The sequence below is a fragment of the Leptonychotes weddellii genome, chromosome 8 (assembly GCF_054177405.1).
Source record: "Leptonychotes weddellii isolate Sample4059 chromosome 8, ASM5417740v2, whole genome shotgun sequence".
Classification (NCBI taxonomy): domain Eukaryota; kingdom Metazoa; phylum Chordata; class Mammalia; order Carnivora; family Phocidae; genus Leptonychotes; species Leptonychotes weddellii.
This window is the reverse complement of record NC_138376.1, coordinates 83,332,920-83,357,931: the sequence shown is the minus strand read 5'-3', so window position 1 is coordinate 83,357,931 and position 25,012 is coordinate 83,332,920. Positions and strand designations below refer to the sequence as shown.

Genomic DNA, 25,012 nt, shown 5'->3' with positions numbered 1-25,012 from the left:
GAAGAGCCCATTTAATATATTTTTACCTTTACATCCGAAGCAAATAAAAGTTCATAGTAATGATATTCAGGGATTTAATTTTTAAAATCTCTGGTTTGTATCCAACAGGAACACTGTAATAATTAGTTTCTATAGTATAATGTGTACTCAATAACTAACAAGATTTGGTGCAAAGAGACATCAAGGGCCTGTATCAACTCTTGGCAAGCCTTAATCTTGGCACATTACATCCCCTGGAGAGCTTTTCCCAAAGCCTTTCACTACTTAAGAGTCACATCAATCAAGTCAATATGCATTCATAAGATGACTGTGAGGAGAGCGTGATGCACAGTGTGGGGGGCGGGGGAAGAAAACCCTGGAGAATAAATATAAATGGTGCCCACCTGTAATCAGGCTTAGACTCTAGGAAAATGTGTGCATATGTGTGTGTGAGTGTGTGCATGGGTATCTAACTACACAAAATGATTCAGAGAAAAGTACAATGAGTTAAAGTACAAAACAATACAATAACATTAAAAAAAATTAACGAGACCTCAAAATAAACCTTGTGTGAATATGATACCTAGGAAATGAGTAAAAGGAGAATGCAAAGTTAATGAAAGAAGGTCCCTTGGATGAGACATTTTGAGTCAGATCTTGGCACGTAAAGGAGGGGTGGGAAAGCACCCCAGGGAGGTGGGGGTCGAACAACAGGAACAAAGGCTCAGGTATGGGACCCTGGCTGCCATGCTGGGGGCTGAGCATGCAGTTTCATTTTTCAGGAACAGAATGGCCGCAGAATAAAGAAAAAGTTATTACATTCTGGAACCAACCAGGCGGTGGGGCTTTAACACTACACTGAGGAGTATGGATTTACTATGAACACTCAGGAGTTACTGCAGGTTCATCCACAAGCGAGATCATCTGAAAGTGGTGTCTGAGAAAGTGATTAAACAGGGGAACAGGATGAAACATGGAAAAGTGAAGCCAATGCCTGTAAGGGAAAGTCGTGGAGCAGGGATGTCCTGAAATGACTAGCTACTTCAAAGAGAATGTGCAAATGGTGTAAATCGTGGGCAAAAAAAAAAAAAAAAAAAGAGCCTGGTCAATTAATTTAAGCACTCAAATTATACATCAGTAGCAAAAAGGCCCCTCAGCAGGTTCATGAAGGAAATTAAAAGATACCATTTACTTTATTTTTTTTTAAGATTTTATTTATTTATTTGAGAGAGCAAGCGAGAAAGCGAGAGAAAGAGCACAAGCAGGAGGGAGGGGCAGAGGGAGAGGCAGAAGCAGGTTCCCCGCTGAGTGGGGAGCCTGATGCGGGGCTCGATCCCAGGACCCCAGGATCATGACCTGAGCCGAAGGCAGACGCTTAACCAACTGAGCCACCCAGGCGCCCACAGTTACTTTACCATAGAGATCAGCTTCCTGCGATTTTATATCACAAGAAAAGGAAAATACCAGAACCAAACATATGAATATTTAGTCACCTTTTGGTGTACTTGGCCATATCCCAAGGGATATAAATAATCGTGTGTTCAGGAGGCAAAAACTGGTTGAGGTACGTCACAGCGGCCACAAGCTCTTCACTCAGAATTCTCTCATGTTTTCTTTTCTCTCGTTCCTTTATCAAAAATTAAACATTTTCAGGGTTCTAATTACCTTAAATCAGAGGAACAGACTTTTAACATTTTTACTTTTCAGCTAAGACAAGAAGCCTAAGTCTTAAATACACCGAAATAAAGTCTAAAATAAAAATAATATAAATGCAAAGAAATAAACACTTCGTTGAATTAAAATCAACAGATAATTAGCTTCAAAAATTCAAGGAGATGGGATTTCTTTTTAATAACTTCCTGCAGCTCTAAGAAGCCCAGTTCACCCTCCTGGGCCTGGTCTACACACTCCACATCCCACTCTGGCAGAGAACTCCCCAAGTACCAGAAGAAGGAAACCCCCAATTCCAGCCAGGCAAGGACCACACAGAAATCAACTGGGTCTGGATGGATAATCCCTCAATTGGCTGAGAGTGCTTTTGCAGCCAACATGTGTTTTTGTTTTTTTAAAGATTTTATTTATTTATTTGTCAGAGAGAGAGCACAAGCAGGGAGAGCGGCAGGCAGAGGGAGAAGCAGGCTCCCCGCCGAGCAGGGAGCCCGATGTGGGACTTGATCCCAGGACCCTGGGATCATGACCCGAGCCGAAGGCAGCCGCTTAACCGACTGAGCCACCCAGGCATCCCAGCCTACATGTGTTTTTAAATTTAACTCTCATAAAACACCCTGTGAGGTAGCCAAGGCAGGCCCTTTTCCTCCCTTTTACACTGTGGTTGAATGAGGTTAAGAGGAGTTCATGGGACCAAATCTTACCTTCTGCCTCCCTGCCTGCTGTACTCCCTTACATAGGACATGCCTCTCATTCCAGAGCTCTGGGGCTAGAATGTTAGCTCTGTTACCTGCTGGCCACATAGTCTTGGACAAGGTTCTCAACTTTCCTAGGCCTCTATTTCTTCATCTATAAAATGGGTACAATACAATACATGGATACAATAGTATTTTCCTTTCAGCAATAATGTGAGGTTTAAAAGAGATAAAACATGATACTCTCTTATCAGAGCATCTGGCACGTGGGAACTATTTTTTTTATTGTTATCCTGTTCAGGACCTTACTTAGAAACAAGGTAGTAACACTGATATGGTGTGAGGCACTATTGCTGGTATTAAAATGGGTCTCTGCTGCTTTCAATCATGGTGATTAATTATCAGTTGTCATGAATTTAATTAGATAACCGCTGTGGAAACAAAAAGGGTAACTATTTTGCACAGCTGAGTAAATCAAATGGAGGAATTAGAAAAGAGTTGATTAAGAACGGTGTTAAATCAGTTTAGGACAAACATGTAGTTAGCTTTTTACATCTGAGAAAATTAAATTATATCTCTGGAATTTTTCTCAAAAGCACTTTAAATCAACTAGGGAAACAAAAGCTTTTTGAAATTCTTTGATCAAATCTGACATTTCATGAGATGGGGAGAACAGGTTATCTAATCAACCTTCGGTCATCTCTGTGTACAAAGAATCTGCTCTGTGCACCGTCTGACCATCACGGATTAGCATCAGTGGGTTGTTTAGCTAACCTCCTTAGGGTCACAGACCCCTGTTACAACCAAATGAAAACATGACAGGTACAAGTGGTTTTGTCTGTCATCCCAAGGGTTCAGAGACTGCCTCAATGACCATCCATGGCCCTCAGACTAAAAACCTCCAAATACAGTTATGCTTGACTCCAGGCTGACTTCCTATTGATTCCCCAGTAACAGCACTGAAGGTGCATGGATTGCTGCGAAATGTCAAGCAGCGCCTCAAGCTTCCACAACCAAGGAAGCGGGGGAGAGGGATGGTTCACAACACATGATAAGAGAGAAAAGAAATCAAGGAAAGTATTCCACTTTAGTGACTTCATATGGAGGCAGAATAAAGAGTGAGGATCCTTCCGTATCATTCCACATACAAATGCATTCTTTGACTCTAATCACAAATTAATACTATCCCGACTGAACTGAGTAAACATCTTCTTTTGTCCTTTGAATAAAATAAATAATGACAAAAACAACAAAAAAAACTTTTTTTCTATTCCACAAAATGGCAGCTTAATCTCTAAACTATTTTCTAGTTAATATCCAGTTATTACCAGGATTTTTATGGCAATGGAATGATGAACAAGTACAATTTTGAAGTCCACCGACTAGCCTTTAAAGGTTAAAAAATAAATGTACATTTGAGAAACCTGGGCAAGAACACTTCACAATCACATGTATCGGATATTATGTTTTCAATCTGTGTATTTAATGCAGAATTATTTCAAACATCATAGACTGAATCTCCATTTAGCCATAGCTTTTAACGGCAGTATAAGGACTCTGTAAAACATGGAGAAAAGTCAGTGGTCCATTCCGGTGAACGGCATCACCATCCAGCCACCCGAGTAACCAGAAACCTAAGAGTGAAGCCTGACCTCTCTCCCTCTCCTTCAGCTCACAGCCAGCCCATCACCGAGTCTCCGGCCTCCACACGCTTCTCTCCAGCTCTACCACACCATCCTGGTTTAAACCAGGGTCACCCCTTCCCTGGACAATAAGCATAGCCTTCTATGTAGTCTTCCAGCACTCTTTAACCTTCTGCCAATCCATATGTTCTCTTTGTTGAGGTCAGGATAGTCTTTTTAAAATAAAAATCTGATCACAATCCTCTCAGTCATGCGAAACCTTCAATGGTTTCCCATTATACTCTCAGGATAAAGACCCGGACTCACTGACACACCCTACAAGGCTCTGCATGGTCTGGCCATAGCTATCTCTTCAGCCTCATCCCACAACAGTACGCGCATCATCTCTCTGGCCCTCATCGGCAGGACCCCTACCATATGGCCTTTCCTTCCTCAAACACACCATATCCCCTCCTGACCCAGGGCCTTGGAACCTGCTCTTTGGAATTCAGTACTATTCTCTCTCTTCTTGGCCTAGTTAACGCCTCTTCCTTCAGTCTGCACAGACTCATCACCTCCTCAGGGGAAACTTCTCTCCCGTTATAAGCTCTCATGGCACCGCTGAGCTTGTTTTGGTACCTCTGCATTACTTCACCATTAGACTGTTAGCTCTGTGAAGGCATGAATTGTTTCTATGACCACCTTGGCACAAAGGAAACCTTCAAGAATACTTGTTAAATAATGAACTAAATGGACACAGGATTCCTTGTTTTTTTGTTCAGTTGAGTCACATTTGTTAACCAACTCTCAGAATAATCTCAGCTCTAAGGTGTTGACCACTGCTACAACCATAACATAACAAAACCCCTGCTTTTCCTCCTTTCAGGGTTTTCTTGGCTGTGGACTGAAATTCTTTCAAGGCACACAGTTGCGGCAGATACAGATACAATTTATTATCTGGTCTCCCTGCTCTCCATCCTAGGCTGTTGACCCAAAGTCCTACACAAGCTATGCTGACGAGAGAGTGTACTCTCACAAGGAAGCACAGAAATGTAAGGCCATGCCACCACTTTGTCCACCTGGTTCTTGAACCATGGCAGCACCCCAATTTCTGAATCCAGCCTTCAGATCTTACTACTACATATTAACCTTCCTAAGAGATCTCTGGATTGTCAAGGGAATGGGTTGTATCAAGGTTAGGCTGTGGCTCTGTGATCTCCATGCTTCCTTCTCCAGGCTGTCCTGGAAACTGAGGCAGAATTTCACTCATCTCCAGTTCACCCAAGGAAATCAAAAGACTGACAGCATCACTTTCTTCCCTTGGAAACATACTGCTGCTTCTCCCAGGTACCCAGGGAAGAGGCCACACTGAACCTAAGGCTTAGACGGTGGCTTAGACGGTCAGACACAGTGCTCTGTCACAACACAGAAAGTCTATAAACTTCTCCTCTGGGGAGAGGTAAAGCAGGCTACAAGAATAACCCCTTTGTGCTGAGGAAAAGATTTTCCAGTGTGACTGAATTTCATAACCAAACAGACGAGCACATCATACCTTCACTAAATTCAAGATGATGATGGGGGAGCCAAACCTTTGAAGCATCTGGTCGAAGTGAAGGGCAGCCACATGTGCAAATGGGTCTGCCTGATCCACTGAGGGAGATAAAAAGGATGAATAAATACCAGAATGAAAATCATAAAGCAAGAATAAAAGAAGTATAGGGTTTCATTTTCTTTTTTAATGTTTAAAGAAATGCAATTCAACTAATCTAGTAGTTCCACTTCCCAAGTTCCTCTTGAGCTTATCAGATACTCATTCTTCATGCATTTACTGAATCTGACTGATTCTTACATTTCTGAAGTAAAATACAATTTACTAGCAGCCAAAACAAAAGAAAAATGATAAGTTATTCAATAAAGTTAACAGAAGTCCTTCTTCTAAATTATCTACTTTCCAGTACTAACACTTTGTTAGCATCTAAGAATTTATGGATTTCTGTGACAACAGTTCATCATCTCAAAGTGTGGGTGAAGAGTCATAATTAAAAAGACTGCTGCACGCACATGTAATGGGTGGTTTCGGCATCATAGTTGAAATGTCCTGAGACCAGTATAAAGGGACGGATCCTCTAACTTGGACATAAGAAGAATAACTTCCTGCAGTAAAAGACATCACAGAAGCATCACAGAGTATTTGTTCAGTCTCCACTTCATTTGCAACATCACCCTGAAAAGAAAGGGGGCATTTAAAGATATTTTATGTTCTTAGAATTTTTTAGTGGAAAAAATTTCCAAGTATACAATGAAATTATAATTCCCATCCTTAGAGCATTTTAAAAGAGGTAAATGTTGATCAATATTCAATGTGCACATTAGGAAAGGAAAACCATTAAAATGCAACAAAGAAAGGCAATTAAAAATAGCCGAGAATAGACTAGGAAAAAATCAAATTAAATAGCTAATAATACAAGTAGCAGACAGAGAACAGCTTGAGTGATATAAATGGCAGAGAGGAAGAGAAAAGGAAAACAATTACATGAAATTATACAGGAGGTTAGGAAGGCCAGCGGAATATAAAACTTCAATTCTGAAGACCAGGGAGGAATGAAAGGACAAAAGAGTGAGATTCAAATAATTCCTGACGGACAGAAGGGGGAAAAAAAGGTCTTGAGTTAGCTTGACTTATAAAAGTATAGAAGGATATGACAAAGAATAATTTTAGAGGCATTAATAACATGTCTGCTTGATTATCTGTGAATTATTAAAAAATAGGTAACATAGCAAAATTGTGAATTTTCTTAGGGCACCAGTTATAACTATTTTCATTGTTGATATAATTTTAAGAACGATGTTGCTATTTTAACCCAGGATTCAAACCCAGTGTCTCACTCAATCTGTCTACCCAATCACACATCTGCGTAAGACTCAAGCTGTCTACTGCAAATAGAGATGAAACACTTGGAGGAGATGACATGACTGGTGGCAGGATAGGACTTCTGTTGTGGTTATTTTCCAGGGCCGAGCAGAATAGGAGCCTGCCTGGAGCCCAACTAAAGCAGAGGCGAGGGGGGAAGGGGTTTCCATGCCTCGCTCTACCTTGTCTTCTCATCAAGGATGCATTTCCAATGAGTGCTCCCCTCCACTTACTCCTCTGATGGAGGTGCTTTGCTATTTTAGTCACTACACTAAATATGCACTACATTTTTTCGTATCTTACAGAAATGGCTCATTCTCCAAAACATGAGACATGTCATAACTCCCCACGGCAATGCGTAACTGGCTCTAAGATAGTTGATTTTTCAGAACATCCGTATACTCGTCACATTCCTCACAAGTTTCAGGTACTCCGGAGCATTAATTATTCTCTTGATCATATCCCACACTAAGAAATGCCACTTTCTCGAATCCCACTTGGCTTCCTCTGTCAGCAAGGTTGATGTGAAAGGTTAAGCAGTGCCATTGCTTCTCCACCTTACCTCACAGTTTGCGCCTCTCTTGAGAAAGCGGGTCCCAGCAAACTTACTGGATCTTCTAGCTATTAGAGTCACATAGACTGGTCGTCCGTAGATCAACAGCTCTTAGAAATCAAGTTAAAGCTGTTTGAGCATTCACACTGAACTGTTACACCACACCAAGAGAATTCTTAGACCTTAAATATGCATTTAAATATATCTTGTTCGGAAGGTTAAAGAACACCAAAAAGTTCTACCCAAGAATGGAACAGCATTGGCTCTAACTGTTCTTCCAAATGAAGCAGGTATTAGGGCAAAAACAGGCCTCCCTAAGGAGTGGTTTCCATGAATTTTAGAGGAAGTGGTAAAAAGGTGTAGGGTTAGCGGCCAAGGGAAGACGTGGTCTCTCCTTATCGCCAACTGAAGGATGTAAATGGGTACAACTAATCCTTCTTTAGTCTTCAGAGATCATACACCTCTCAAAGAGACCATATGTCACTTAACAGGGGGTTAAATATGAAGCAATATATAATACTTAGGGAATGGAGTAAGTATAATACTGTAAAAGTTACCCAAATTTGTCACCTAACTGCAAAAACTAAACACTGTGAATTATTTAACTGATATGCAGCTTATCGATTATGTCACCTTATTTAGCTTTCTGAGCCTCAGTTTCATCTTCTGTAAAATGGTGTAAGTACTAGTAAAGTAACTAACTTTATGAGGTGGTTAGGAGGACTAGGTTAGGTAATGTGTGTAAACCAGTGCCTGTCCTATAGTAAGTGCTGAATATATAGCAATTTCTTTTATCACCATAAAGACTTCCGGAATTCATTAAATGCTTGACAGCTAGGAAACTAGTTTCATCATCTAAACTAATGAGCTTTAAAATTATAATCCATGGTGATATTCGCTATTTTAAAAACACAAACATTTACTGTGCTTAATATATGCCTGGCCCTGAGTTAGCTCTTGATGATACAAAACAGTTTAGAACTACCTCTTGGAAAATGCCATTAGAAACTGTAGCACATTCTTCTCGGTGTCCTTGGTGGTGAAAACCTTGTGTTCTTTCCAGGTACATTTCACTTTTGGAAGCAGAAATGGTAATTCAGGGCCAAATCTCATTATTCAGTGAACAAACCAAGCAGATACTACTACTCACTGCTTGGAAATGATTATAAAGTAATGAGGCTTACTTGCAAGTGTAGTGCATAAATCTCACTCATCCTCATTTTAAGCTTCCTTTGTGTCTTCATCTAGCCTCTCTTCTTCCTCATTTGCCAGAAAGAAAGCACCACCGGTCCTCTTTAGGACTAACCTCTCTGGCTATACCCCTTGATCCCACTCCTCCCAAATGTTCTAGTGCAAGAAAAAATATCAGCAACCACGTTTACCCACTTAATGGTCTCAAAACGACCACTCCTTTACAGTTTTCACCATAGGCCTTAAAAAACCGAAGACACAAGAAAGAATGTCAACTGGAAAACAAGCTAGGTGTACAAATGCCCTACATGATCTCAAAAAGGGACAGGAAACAACTAAATACTACTCCTAGAAAGTATACACTGCCTCTCTAAGCCTCATAGCATAATAGCACTTTCTGGAAAGGTTTTAACCATAGGTAGAAATTAAATAAAAGGAAAAAAAGTATTTATAAAATTGAACTCAAAATCAGCTTAACCCAAGGTTCAGCCTACATCTATTTAACCTCTTTTGTCCCTTTCCAATCCAGGACTTTATCACATTATGCCTGGACCACAGCAATCTTTTCCTAACTCATGCCCCCTGTTCTAGTCTCATTTTATTTAATCCAGCTTGAAAATAGGTGTCAACTCAACCTTTCTAAGTACTCCCCTCTACATTACCCTCTTGAAAAAAACTTTCAAATGTTCAGGCACCAAACCCAAAATGCTTACTCAGTCTGACCACCAAAGCAATCTGGTGACTTGCAATCTGACTCCCCACAACCCACTACATTGCTACCTCCCAAGGATTTTACACCCAAGGCAGAACACTCCCATGAACTTTTCTACCCTTACACTCATGGTGCTTTCCCCACCTAGGAGTTTGCTCCCTGCTTCCTGCTAAGGTCTGACTAAGGTGGGGAGGATGGGGCAGGCCAAGCCTGCCTTTTCCTATGAGCCTCCCCCATCCTCCCCACCCGTCAGTGAATCTGCTCCTCCTCTCAGGTATGAATGATACTTATTGCCTATATCACTTGCTATGCACATAGCATTTTCTTTCCTGATGTTTATCTTTCTGTGTACATAAGAGATCTGTTCAAATGATCTGCATACCTCTTTGTATTTCCACTATCTGATATCATCAGTAAGTTTTCCTGCTGGGTGCACAGAATGGTAATTAATAATCTTATAATTCCTATACAGTCTTCTACAGATTGATACAGCATAAGTTTAATAATATATACCTTAGTTTTTTTTAAAAAAGGATACTTGACTGCCCACAGAACCCATGAATAATATACAACAGCCAGTCACGATGCACAGTATTTTTAATTATATCCAGAAGTTCACCGTTCCACACATACTTCATATAAGGCTCACTAGAGATCCCAAATACACCTGAAAAATAAAAGTTGGTACCAGAAATATAAGGAAATTGGTCTATATTCATCTTTAAGTTTTTGTTTTTAACTTCAAGATAAAATGCCTGATTAACAGAATTGCCATTTTCAGTGGATATAACTCGTATCATCACCCAGAACACTGCGCTGATTCTGTACAAAGTAAAAGAATAAACACATTTTTCTGATTTGTGAGAGTTTTTTAACCTAAGAGGAAAGTAAACAAGAGGGATATTAAGGACACATGGACAAATACATGACTAAGGCTGACAGATAGCATCGGGCAGCGGCTGGAAGCACTGCTCCGGGGTCCGAGTGCCTGGGTCCAAATATGGGCCCTGACTCTCGTCAGCAGGGTGACAGCTGTGACCAAGAGTGTTACTTACTACCTCAGTGCCCATTTGCTCATCTGTACCTGTATCATGTGGTTGTTGTAAAGATGGTAATGTTGGTAATGCACACAAAGTGCTTCGAACAAGCCTGGTGCCTTACTGATACTTCTGTAAGTGGTAGTTACTATCATATCAGGCTTTTTCTATATGAAGAAATTAATTTCACCAAACATCATTTCAACATATCCAGATACATTTATTAAACACTGATGAGTTTTACAAAACTTATATAAAGGGCAAAATGAGAAATAAGTATGATTATGGCTTAAAAGACTGTAACAGTGGGACGCCTGGGTGGCTCAGCTGGTTATGTGTCCAACTCTTGATTTCAGCTCAGGTCATGATCTCAGAGTGCTGAGATCGAGCCCTGGGCCAGGCTCTAAGCTCAGTGGGGAATCTGCTTGAGGATTTCTCTCCCTCTCCTTCTGCCCCTCCCCCTGCTCATGCCCATTCTCTCTCTCTCTCTCAAATAAATAAATAAATCTTTTTTTAAAAAAAGACTGTAACAGTTCTGGATAGCAGGCTATTTTTCTTCTCAAAACATGGTATGTTAAGAGTGTTTATATACTGTGTCAAATACACTTGGTTTGATTCCTAAAAACTGAACCTTCTCTGCCCTTTCAATGCTTTACACAGAGCACAAATAGTACACACAAGAACTAGAGTCCTGTTTTTGCCACTTACCAGTTTCTGTAACCTCTGGCAAGTTACTTAACATCTCTGAACTTCAATTTTCTGAACTGTAAAACAATGCTACTACTATTCACCTCAGAGATATGTTCAGATTAAATAATACATGCAAAGTGCACTGCTAACTCTGCACCCACATCTTCATCACTATTATTCAGGTTGCACAGAGCAAGGTGTCCGAGACATTGTTGACTTACTATGTTTCCAAAGTATATCCAAGTCAGCTAAACGGCTTTAAGTCTGAAATGATTCCTTCACAACATTCATTTTAGCAATGCCTCAGGCTTTAAAGTTCTAGGCCAACCCAAAAATCTAGGGATAAAGGTAACCATCCTGTTGTGTGACTGGTTCATTTAGGATCTCCAGGATGACCCCCACATGTGGCCCTGCAGTGATCCTACAGGGGTCCTGAGAGAAGCAAGGCCTATGAGGGACACCTGGGTCAAGTTGGGACCAATCAAAATAAGAACCTCTGACCCGCTGCATTGGTTCCTTGGCACATTGGCCATGTGATCTTAATCTCTATGCCTCAGTTTCCTACTTGGTCTTTATTTCTTTAAAAGTGGCATCATACCAACTGAGCAGAGTTTTTATAAGAATTAGAGATATTGTAGTAAATTTCTAGGACACAAGAGATCATCCATGGTGAATTTTTGCCAAAACTCTCTATGAAGGAAAATAAGGTGGTGGTGTGTATTCTCCAATATTCAAAAAAACCAATTCTCCATTCCAACTTCACCAAAAGCCTAGACCTAAATGTATTCCATTAAAAATACATGAATATTTGCTAGGAAATGTCAGCATACAATTTTCTGGCTGGCCCACAAATGAAATCACATCGTAATTAATGAGCTCTATAAAAATGAATTGGTCAAGTTTATATATCCAAAACAACCTCATATAAGGACACAGAGCAATAAGGGACAGAGAAATATGAAGGAAATGTGAGTTAATTTAATGAGATGCCATTTCACGGATGCCATATTAACCTACATTAGATGTGCTGAAAACCACCTACCGCTTCCACCCTGTGTAATTAATCCTTCATCTTCAAAGATGTCGAAACTCTCCTGGCGAGGCTGGGTTGTTTCTGACTTTAACATCTCCAGGGGCATTCGCAAGACAGTGAGATTATACTGAAGTGAGTGGGACAGATCATAGCTGTAACTGAGAACATAACTGAAACTTAATAAGAATTATAAAAGCAAAACACATTTCAGTCTTGGCTCCTATATGGAATTAAAAACTGAACCACCTTAGCACCCATTCAATTACTTGGAAGCAAAACCATTCAAATAAACACTATAAAACACAGTAAACCATGAATATAATTAGAAACTTAAAAATCACTACATTCTCAAAAAATTAAAAATAGAAATACTATACAATCCAGTACTTCCAGTTCTGGGTATTTACCCAATGAAAACAGAAACACTAATTTGAAAAGATATATGCACCCCTATGTTTACTGCAGCATTATCTACAATAATCAAGATATAGACATGGAAGCAACCTAACTGTCCACTGATAGATGAATGGATAAAGAAGATGTGGTATATCTATACAATGGAATATTACTCAGCCATTAAAAAAATGAGCTCTTGCTATTTGCAACAACATAGATGGACCCAGAGGGCATTACACTCAGTGATATACATCAGACAGAGAAAGACAAATACTGCATCATTTCACTTATATGCGGAATCTAAAAACCAACACAAACAAACAAACAAACAAACAAAAAACAGAAATAAACTCACAAATACAGAGAACTGGTGGTTGCCAGAGGGGAGGGGATGGGGATGGGCAAAACAGGTAAAGGATATCAAGGGGTACAAACTTCCAGTTATAAAATAAGTCACAGGGATGAAAAGTACAGCACAGGGAATATAATCAACTATATCGTAATAATGTTGTATGATGACAGATGACTATATTGTTGTGAACACTGAGAAATATATAGAATTGTCAACTCACTATGTTGTACACCTGAAACTAACATAATATGGTATGTCTACTATGCTTCAATTAAAAAAATCATTGCATGACTTAGGCATTTGCACAATTAGAAATATACAATACAACGCGAATGATCAACATTCACTGACTTGCAATTTGCATTTTTTGCTTCACAGTGAAATCACTTTAACTTCACAGCCTTGTGCAAAGGGGTCACACTCTCATACATATCTGAATGGAGTTCCACAGATGTTACAATATCCACAATATGCAATAGTACACAGTCTGTACTCTAGTTTACATATCAACAAAAATAATTCTATTAATTATTAGTGGCAGTACCATAATCGACTTCATAATAAAACAGGAATAAGCAATTAATACAAGCCATTACAATAAAACATGTTTTAGGAGAGTAACAACCATCCAAAAAGTTATAACAGTCTTTGCAAATAAAATTTGGCCTTGAGGCCAAAAGAAACCTATTTTACAATCCTGATTTCACATAATTAATAATTTTTAAAGTATCTCTAGCTATACATTTTAGCACAGAATTTCAGAAGGTATCTAGAATTCTTTAGATTTACACAAACTCATAAAGTACTTTAGTAATATTTTAAGGTGGTTACAATTTTGCCTGGAGACTTACATATTATTTCAATTATTATTTCTTCTTTAATTTATTCATATAATTTGATTGAAATTAATCTGTTTCATCTGTGAAATTCAATTTTACCATATTTGCTAGATGGAGCCATTAATTTTACTAGCATCTAATTTCAGGGATAAATACTGTATTAAGACATTGACTTTTCAATCACATTTACAATAACATCAAAAAATAAAATACTTAGGAATAAATTTAACCAAGGAGGAGAAAGACCTTACACTGGAAATTTATAAAATACTGATGAAATAAACTGAAGACACAAAAAAATGGAAAGATACCTCATGTTCATAGAGCAGAAGAATTAATGTTGTTTAAATGTCTATACTACCCAAAGCCATTCATAGATCCCTATCAAAATTCCAATAACATTTTTCACAGAAATAGAAAAAACAATCCCAAAATTTGTATGGAACACAAAAGACCACTAATAGCCAAAGCAATCTTAAAGAACAAAGATGGAGGCATCACACTTTCAGATTTCAAACTTTTTTACCAAGCTACAGCATTCAAAGTAGCATGACATAAAACAGACACATAGATCAGTGGAACAGAACTGAAAGCCCAGAATAAACCCATGCATAGAGAGTCAACTATTTAGCCAGGGAGCCAAGAAGACACATGCAGAAAGGATAATCTCTTCAATAAATAGTGCTGGGAAAACTGGATACCCATATGCAAAGAAAGAATTGGACCCTTGTCTTACACCATTCACAAAAATTAACTCAAGATGGATTAAATATTTAAATATAAGACCAAAAACTATAAAACTACTAGATGAAGACAAAGGGGAAAAGCTCTTTGACATTGCTTTTAGCAAAGATTTTATGGATATGACACCAAAAACACAAGCAACAAAAGCAAAAATAAACAAGTGGGACAACAGCAAACTAAAAAGTTTCTGCACAGGAAAAAAAAAAGTTAACAAAATAAAAAGGCAACCTATGTAAAGGGAGAATATATTTACAAACCATCTATCTGATCAGGAGTTAATATCCAAAATACATAAGGAACTCATAAAACTCAAGAGCAAAACATAACAAACAAACAAAAAACCCCAAAATCCAATTTAAAAGGGGCAAAGGACCTGAATAGACATTCTTCCAAAGAAAATGGCCAACAGATACGTGAAAAACTGTTCATCATCACGTCAGGGAAATGCAAATTAAAGCCACAATGAGATAGCAACTCATACCTCCTATAATGGTTATTATCAAAAAGATAAGAGACACACGTTGGCTAAGCTGTGGAGAAAAAGGAACCCTTGTGCACTGTTGGTGGGAATGAAAATAGGTGCAGCCACTATAGAAAACAGTATGGAGGTTCCTAAAAAATTTAAAAATACAACTACCATATATTCCAGCAGTCCCACTTCTGAGTATATAGCCAAAAGAAATGAAATCACCATCTTGAAGAGATATATGCAGCCCCCTGTTGACTGTAAGCATTATTCACAATAGCCAAGACATGGAAACATCCTAAGAGTCCAGCAATGGATGAATGGATATAGGATATTACTCAACCATAAAGAAAAGAAGGAAATCCTGCTATTTGCAATAACATGGGATGGAATTTGAGGGCAGTATGCTAAGGGAAATAAGTCTAATTATTTCTATATGTTCTTCACTTCTATGCAGAACCTAAAAAAGCCAAACTCATAGAAATAGAAAGTAGAATGGTAGTTGCCAGGGGCTGGGGCACGGGAAAAGGGTAGGGTGGGAAAAATGGGAAGATGTTGGCTACATGGTACAAACTCCCAGCTATAAGATAAATAATATCTGGGGATCTAATGCATAGCATGGTAACTGTAATTAACATTAATGAATTATAACTTGAAATCTGTTGAGAGTACATCTTGAATGTTTTTAACACACACACACACACATAATTATGTGAGGGGATGGAGGTGTTGACTAACCTTATTGTAGTAATCATGTCACAATACATATGTGTATCTAATCATCACGCTGTACACCTTAAACTTACAGATGTTATATGTCAATAATATCGCAGCAGGTGGCGGTGGGGGGAGGATGTTGATTTTTAACTTTTAAAAATCAATTTTTCCGTTAGAATAATTGCTTTATTCCAGCCTAATCTTAAGAATGTAGTATATCCTTTTTTAAGCTTACTTATTAGACACAAAAATCATAACTGACATACTTTTACTTCTGGGATGACTTGATCCCAGAGCTCAGTATGGGGATGCAAATGAAGTTGAAATCGTGAAGACCATTTCTAACAGTACCACCAAGTTTCAGTAACAACTTGCAGATGCTATAAACATAAAATTAAGCAATAAAGACAGAAAAGCAGATGACTGAGATAAACATAATGGAAATAAACATTCAATAAACATTTGTGAAAGTGAAAATGCTTTCTTTAGGAACCCTTCACTAGACCACTGCTAAAATAATGAACTTCCTTCAGCTTCACAACAATGAAAACATAACCCATTCTACATAGTAAACATGTTTTTATTTCACAGATAAATAAGTGGTTAACTGTACAAACAACTTAAAAGTAAATTTAAAATAATGCAAGTACCCCATCACTGCATAGCACCAATAGCTACAACACTCTAAGCCCTTGTTTGATCCTTGGGACTCAAGTCCTTTTTGGTGCATGCTATTTTGTGTTCTCCCTTTTTAGTTTGGATATTACAGCTGACAGAATTTTCCATTTAGCACAATAACTGCATCTCCTAGGCCTACATATTGGTCACATCAGTGGTGGTATAATACTCTATCTTAATGCACTGTTAGAATTTACTTGCCCATCATTCAGTTACTGGTATTTGAGTTGTCCCTGCATTGGCTGGTTTGCTGGTTTGGGACTATCATAAATAGAGAAGCTATAAATGTCTCTTTATAAGTAGGAATTAATATTTTCTCTCCTAATTTATTTTCTTAGGATATGTTTTCATAAATGCTTTATGCCACATTCCTCTTCAGGAAAACATTAATTTACAAGATCATTAGCGGTATGTTGGTATTATAACAATTCTTTCTATTATGGATTTATTTCTACCTAATTTTGCTAGATTGTTAACTAAAACAATCTGTGAAATTGTTACAACTCTGTATTAGAAACTGAATGCAAATTTCATTCATGTAATTAAAAATTACAAGACTATTTCATTAAAATCCTACCTAAAACAAAGATGATTTTTATAGTGAGAATACTTCCCCTGTAATTTGTCCATTCAATATTCAAACATCAGATTTTTAAAAGGAAGAAATACCTGTATCTTTATGTTTTTAGATGAAATCGTTTGACCGATTAAAAAAATAGAGGAAGTAGCACTGTGTCCTCTGATTCTGTTTTTCCACCCCGGAAAATAATATAAACACATTTCTCCTGTCAGTCAGGAGAAACTAAGTTCAAACTTACCTAAAGTAAAAATTGCTAGATAGGTCCACATTTTGAAAGATTCGTAGATACCTAAAAAAAAGCAAAATAAAAAAACAAAAGCATATTACAGTCACACAGTACTATTATTTTTTCATAGCTTGACATAGACATTTATACTTGTAAATGCTCTCATTTAAACTGAGGAATTCAGGGGCTCCTGGCTGACTCAGTCAGTAGAGCATGCAACTGATGATCTCGGGGTTGAGTTCAAGCCCCATGTTGGGTACAGAGATTACTTAAAAATAAAATATTAAAAAAAAAACACAAACTGAGAATTCAATCCAGAACTGCAGTAGGGATTTCATCTGAAGCAATTTCTAAGTCTGTTGATTGTCCCTTCAGGGTCCCTTAACTTTACAGTTTGACCATTTCCTCATCACTGATCATGCCAGAGAGGGAAAGTCATGCACTTACATGTGTGGAGAACTTAGACTCGGGGCAAGAAGTAAACACCGTTCTTGTTACTATTATGTGCTTTGTAAATGCTGTGAGGTTGGAGAGGAGAGTAGCAAAAATAAGCAAAAATGTTTACAAAAACCATAATTTTAAATTGCAAAGTTTGCAACTGAAAAAAATGTACAGAATAAAATATCTGTATATCTACCCCTCAGGATTAATAAATGTTAACATTTCTTTCATATTCTTTCAACTTTTTAAAGACCTTTGATCACAAATGGGTACTGAATTTGTCAAATATATTTTCTACAAATATTAAGATGATCGTAATTTTTCCTAGCAATATTTTAATGTAGTGAACTGCTCTAGCAAAATTTTCTACTGTTGATACAACCATGCGTGGCAGGAATAACCTCAACTTGTCATTATATATGAAATATTTAGTAGTACTGTATTTTCTTTCCTAATATTTTACCAAATCTTTTTTTAAGTTTATTTATTTTTTTAGTAATCTCTACACCCAACATGGAGCTCAAACTCATGACCCTGAGATCAAGAGTCACACGCTCTTCCAAATGAGCAAGCCAGGCACCCTACCAAGTCTTTTTACTTAAATGAATTATTATATTATATAGTTTTATAAATATGTTAAAAGTTTTACCTATCTAGTAAAAGTACTTCAGTCTACCTATAACAAGCTATTAATATAATTTTATCTTATTCCGGATAATGTCCAGTGCTACACAGTATGAATTCCAAAATAATTTCACTCTCTAAAGGAAGTCAAATCACTACATAGAACAACATAATTTGTTTTACTACTCCTGGCTAAAGAATCATAAAGATGAGGTTTATAAATAATATAAACCTTTTCAACTTTTTCCCATTCCTTGGATTCATATGCGCTGATCGGATTCACTGTTTTAAAAAAATTTATTACTGAAGTGTAGTTGACAAAAAATGTCATATTAGTTTCAGGTGTACAACATGGTGATTCGACAATTTTATACATTACTCAATGTTCACCATAGTAAGTATACTTACCATCTGTTGCAATAAAACATTATTATAATATTATTGACTATATTCCCTATGCTGTACTTTTCATCTTCACGACTTATTTCATAACTGAAAGTTTGTACTTCTTAATTCCCTTCACCTCTTAATTGTACTTCACTTAATTCCCTTAATTCCCTTCACCTATTTCGCCCATCCTGCCACCCCTTCCCTCTGGCAACCACAAGTTTGTTCTCTGTATTCATGAGTCTGTTTCTGTTTTTTGGTTTGTTATTGGTATTGTTTTTCAGATTCCACATATAAATGAAATCATATGGTATTTGTCTTTCTCTGTCTGATTTATTTCACTTATAGAAAGAACTGCAAGAGCTCTTTCTCTTTATAGCTGAGTAATATTCCATTGTGTGTGTTTTTGTGTGTGTGTGTGTGTACCACATTTTCTTTATCCATTCATCTACTGATGGATACTTGGGCTATTTCCACATCTTGGCTATTATACATAATGCTGCAATAAACACTGGGGTGCATATATCTTTTCAAATCAAAGTTTTTATTTTCTTTGGGGAGTACCTAATTCAATTTTAGTTAATATACCATGCCTGCCTGTAAACTATGTGAGATATAATTTTTTTCAGTTAGTGTAAGACAAAGGACCATTTTATCTGTTAAATTCTTATTTTCATCTATGAAACAGATTATTTTTTGGGCGCCTGGGTGGCTCAGTTGGTTAAGCGACTGCCTTCGGCTCAGGTCATGATCCTGGAGTCCCGGGATCGAGTCCCGCATCGGGCTCCCTGCTTGGCAGGGAGTCTGCTTCTCCCTCTGACCCTCCTCCCTCTCATGCTCTCTGTCTCTCATTCTCTCTGTCTCAAATAAATAAATAAAATCCTAAAAAAAAAAAAAAAAAAACAGATTATTTTTTAACAACCCCACTTCCAAATATAATCAAAGACAGTATCACCAGAGTCCAAAACCTACGAATCTAAGGGGGCCTTAAGCAAGAGAGACACACCACCTTTAAATTTTGGTTTGTGTATATAGAACAACACTATAAAAGTATAGAGTGTAATTAAAATCTAAACTTAAAAACTAATAAGGGGTACCTGGATGGCTCAGTCAGTTAAGCATCCAACTCTTGATTTTGGCTCAGGTCATGATCTCAAGGTCATGAGATTGAGCCCCATGTTGGGCTCCATGCTGGGGGTTGAGCCTGCTTGAGATTTTCTCTCCCTCTCCCATTGCCCCTCCCCCACTCTCTCTTTCTTAAAAAAATTACTAAAAAAAGAAAAAAAACTAATAAGCATGCCTAACTTTGTTCCGTTTTAACCCTTATGTTTATAATAAATATATTTATGTATTAAAATAAATCAATTCTACTCTTTATCAACTTATTAATAGACTTTTCCCACATTCCCAAGGCTCCAATAATTTTCCTCCAAACAAATCTACAGAAAAATTGGAAGGAAAAACAGTACAATAAATACCAGTATGTCCTTCATCTGAATTCACTGTTAAATCTCTCTCACACACATATACATTCTCTCTCTTTAAATGCACAAGTTACATTTTATTTTCCTAAACCATTTTCAGTAAGTAGCAGACATGATGACACTTCACTCCTAAATATGAAAAAACAAAATCTCTTAAATAAGAATATCATTTTTACACTTAAAATTTAATATTGATTCAATATCACCTGGCATATTATCCACATACAAAATGTCCTCATAAACTTCTTTATAGCTATGTGTGTGGGTGTGTATACATGCCTCCGTTATACATTTTTCTTTTTAAAGATTTTATTTATTTATTTGATAGAGAGAAATAGTGAGAGAGGGAACACAAGCAGGGGGAGTGGGAGAGGGAGAAGCAGGCTCCCCGCCAAGCAGGGAGCCCCATGTGGGGCTCGACCCCAGGACCCCGGGATCATGACCCGAGCCGAAGGCAGACGCCCAACTGACTGAGCCACCCAGGCGTCCCTCTGTTATACATTTTAATCCAAGATCCAACAGATATTCAGGTGCTGCATTTGGTTGTCATGCCTGTTCTAAAATCTAGCAGTCCTTTGGCTTTTTCTGTCTTTGATGACATTGACATTTTTAAAGAGTCCAGGCCAGTTGTCTTACAGAATGCCCCACAAGGATGGATTTGTCTGATTATTTCCCATGCTTAGATTTAGGTTAAATGTTTTTAGTGAAGTATTGTCAGAGGGGAGGATGGGTGAAATAAGTGAAGGGGATTAAGAGATACAAACTCCCAATTATAAAATAAGTCACAGGCATGAAAAGTATAGCACAGGGAATATGGTTAATAATATTATAATAACGTTGTATGGTGACAGATGGTAACTGCACTCACTGTGGTAAGCACAGCATAATAAAACAAAAATACATATATTTTTAGCAAGAAAACTACACAGGTAATCTGTGTCCTTCCTGCTGCTTCATATTGAGAGGCAAATAATGTCAGTTTTTTCTCATTATTGGTGATGCTAAGTTTGAACATTTGGGTAATTATGTTTGCCATTTTTTTTTTCTTTGTAAATAAAGAGATTCATGGAGTATATGTTGAGACTGAGTGAATATTCTGTTCCTCAATGATAACATCTCACCTAATGGCTTTAGCTGCTTTTGCTGATTTTTACCTAAATCAATGTTATAATGGAGCTTTATAATAGAGTTTGAACAAAATTATAGAATTCTGAGCTAGTACTTTACATTTTTAACATAACATCTATAATCTTTTGAGTATATTTTGTCTTCTAATTGGTCTATCACATTAAAAAAAAAAAACAAAAAAACAGAAGTTACCACCACTACATACCGAGCTTCATCAGGATGAGTAATTCGTACAGAATCATTAGGTATATAGATCATATTTGTATCTTCAATCTTATATATTGCATGACCTCCAATATCTGCCATCTTCCTCCTTTTAGTTATTAACACAATGTAATAGCCTTCTAAAAACCTGACAAAACCTACACAAAAGAGAGACAAATATAATGTTTCCTATGCTTAGTAATGCTTTTAGATACATATTTGGAAGGTAGAAGATCTTTGACACATTTCCTACTTTATTTCTATGATTTATAGCTATACAAATTTTCAGTCATATTATAATCTCTAGAAATATCTATACTGACATTTATCTCACTTAAAAAATATCATTCTAAACAATTTTATTTTATTCATTCTTTTATATTTAGTCTCATTCCAAATAGGATTGAGATGCTTTAAGCAAAAACATACACAAGATTAAGGGGAGTTGTTATTTAATAGGTATAGAGTTTCATTTCACAAGATGAAAAAGTCCTAGAGATCTGTTGTACAAGGCACATATAGTTAACACTACTGTACTGTACACTTAAAAATGGCTAAGATTGTAATATACATGTAAAATAAATCAATATATATACTAGTAAAAAGTATATAAAAACAAACAGAAAACCAAATAAGTTCTCAGAAACTTACAGAACTGTGCTAACATGCACTGTGAACCTCGATGGGGGATAAAGATTAAGCACCTCTCTAGACTCATTTAATCATGGAACCTCATCCTATTTTTTAAAAAGAAATTAACCAATGAATAAATGTTCTGAGGAACATACTTTGGGATAACTCAAAAGTTAGAACTACACAGACTCTTGATTACTAGTGGCAAAACCTAACTTGAGCCAGCTTTAAAAAAAGGAAATTTATAATAAGGATACTGAGGTGATCCATGACACCAAAGGGCAACAATATGGTTGGGCCTCAGAAAAACACCTAGTCAAGAAGCATCTCTGAACATGTGCTCTATTCTTGTCTCTCTCCATAGACTAGCCTCCTCCACAGACTAGCCTCCTCCATTTCTCTGGGTGATGTGGTGGGAAACATAGCTCCTAATAGTTCCAGGCTTTATATGCAAAAGCTTCACTGGGAAGAAACAACTTTTTTTATCAAGTTCAATTCCAGAATTCCTAGGGAAGGACTTGGACTGGCCTAACTTGGGTTGGGTGCCCAGCCCTGGACCAATCAATAGTTGCCAAGCTATAGAATCACACTGCACTGGAAGCCATTTATACAATAACTAAGTAACTTAGATGGAGCAGGGAGAGGTGGTGCCAGATCCCAGAAAAGTGGATGGTTTCAGCAAACAATATATCCAGTAAATTGCATATCCTTCATGCAATCTTCCACAAGTATCATTTGTGATAGTTAAGCTTTTTATGAATGTTGGAGAGTTATAAAGTTATATTTTATGTCAAATCATTGGAGAACACAAATGTTGTACATTTCTTTAACACATGGTTAAAGAAAGACCATATATATTATGTTCAAAAGCACTAAGTTCTCAGCAACACACCAATTACTCTATAGTCTTGGTTAAAAAATTTTTGGCTCCCATAACTTTTGTTTTGGGAGTGAAAACTAACTCCCTTTGGGGGTAGGCGTCATTTCCAAAATGGCAACATGAGGAGCCCAGCAGAACTTCTCTCCAGTAAAACAAACATAACTGGTGAAATTTATAAAAACAAAACAAAACTGAAGTTTCTGGGAACTGTCCTAATGGCATATAGCAAATGGAGAAATATTTATTCAAGAAAATCTACTAAACCTTGATAAGAACAACAAGTGTGTGGTATCTGAGTCATAACCTGCTTCTCTCCCAGTCCAGTGTGACAGAATATCTACTCCCGGCAGGAGTAGCCAAGAAGATAGTGCTTTCCCTTCTCTCCCCACTTCTCAGTCTAAGGCCACGGTTTCTGCTCAGAAGGTGCAGGCCACCAGAATGTCTCATCTGTCTCCAGCTCATTGTTAACTGGAACTCTATTCCCAGGCAAGTCCCTCTGGGATCAGGGGCTTCCTTCTTCTCCCCAGCTCCTACTCATAAAATGGAGGCTCTACCCCAGCAGGACTGGTCAAGAATACTGGGTCTGCATTGCCCTCACCCTAGCTCACTCATATAGTGAGTCAGATGAAATCATATAGCTAACTTCCCATCAGAAACATCGGAGGCCACAAGGCTGTGGGATAACATATTCAAAGCATTGAAAGAAAAAACCTGTCAACCAAGAATCTTATATCTAGCATAACTATCTTTCAAAACGAACTTTCTCATGTGCACATGTGCATGTGCTCATGCACCCTTGCACTCTCTCTCTGTTTCTCTCAGAATGTTATATTCTATAAAGTCTGAGCCAGGATCCTGATGCTATGAATTTTTGCTCTAGAAGTGACAAATTCCCACTGTGTCTTGTTATTCTCGGCTGACAAAAAAAGGAAACTAGTAATTGACTATATTAACATAAATGAGCTAAAATATGTAAGAAAAAGATGCCTCAAGGATTTTATGAGCCAGACTACTGAGGAAAAGATGCCGTTAAAATAGTGAAAAATACTTGTATTTTAGAGACCCACAAAGCACAAACTGCTTTAAAAATGTTCATTTATTCCTTTCTTTGCCTTAGAGACTAGCAAAAAATTCCCCGATTAAAGATAAAGGACATAGGAATAGGGAAGAAAAAAAGCTGATGACGATCTCATTAAAAGCAAGTTAGAAAAAAGCTATCCTTTTAGAAGGATAAAACTTATAAAAGTAAAGCCCTTGGAAGCAGCATAAAAACACTCAAGGGCTTAAATAATAAGTATTTCCAAAATGAATGAGTTTTCCTTTTATTTTTGTTATACTTACTTTTTATACAAAAAAATCTCTGCAATAATTTCTCAACCTACATTCCAACTGAATTTTAATTTTATGTTTTTAGCTCAAGACTATTTATACCATCCTACCTTTCTCTTCATAATTTGAATAAAGGGAAGCAAATATATTGCACAAAAGAGACTCTTCTACCAGCACAAATGCCTTCAGCTTATTATAAATGAAATTATTTTCTTCTTCCTTTTTACTACCAATGGGAATTGTCGCTCTCTTTTTTAAAAGTTCCTATTAAAGATTGCCAACAATTAAAAGACTTTAGTATGGCACAGTCATCTGCCAGGAGTTAGCCTATTTAACACACTAAAATGAGAACAAGATTTTTCATCTTCATTCTGTGTACTTCTGACCCCAGACCAATTTCACTGAGTACTTCCAAGAAGCCAAGATGACAGTCATCATGAAAAAGTGATTTGTCTCTCTCCAAGTAGAGAAGGCTGTTTCATTTGAAATGGACACCAAGCAAAGTATATAAAAAAGGACAGTGTAAGAGGATGTAGTGGGAGTGCTGGTGGCTAGAGAGGACCCCACCAGTCCACCAACAGTGAAGAATGCAATATCCCTGCTTCAGGGGTCACCATGCCAGCTAGTCATTATCTTAAAAGCTTTCAGGGAGAATAGCACTCTGGCAGAGAAACATGAAAAACCTCCACAAGGTACATAGGACCTTTGTACAACAGAGCCCTCTAGAACCAAAGTGACTCTCTAACACCACATCTACTGCTCCCTCACTAGCCTGAGGCTCACACTTTGTTGTTGTTGTCTTCATTATTATCT

General features: G+C 37.4%; 1 protein-coding gene across 4 annotated transcripts in view; it reads right to left on the bottom strand.

Annotated features, from left to right (window-relative positions):
• The window catches only part of FIG4 (FIG4 phosphoinositide 5-phosphatase), a 106,745-nt gene that overhangs the window by 60,983 nt on the left and 20,750 nt on the right, over positions 1-25,012 (bottom strand). For 3 of the 4 annotated variants that reach the window (XM_031023910.2, XM_081828792.1, XM_081828793.1), the window contains exons 4-11: positions 21,359-21,515; positions 17,102-17,152; positions 12,101-12,249; positions 9,870-9,998; positions 7,438-7,538; positions 6,026-6,188; positions 5,517-5,614; positions 1,473-1,606 (exon numbers count right to left, since the gene is read on the bottom strand). In XM_031023910.2, coding sequence (XP_030879770.1) covers positions 1,473-1,606; positions 5,517-5,614; positions 6,026-6,188; positions 7,438-7,538; positions 9,870-9,998; positions 12,101-12,249; positions 17,102-17,152; positions 21,359-21,515 — 982 coding nt within the window. The remainder of the gene's footprint in view (positions 1-1,472; positions 1,607-5,516; positions 5,615-6,025; positions 6,189-7,437; positions 7,539-9,869; positions 9,999-12,100; positions 12,250-17,101; positions 17,153-21,358; positions 21,516-25,012) is intronic. The other variant, XM_081828794.1, reaches the window with a different exon arrangement.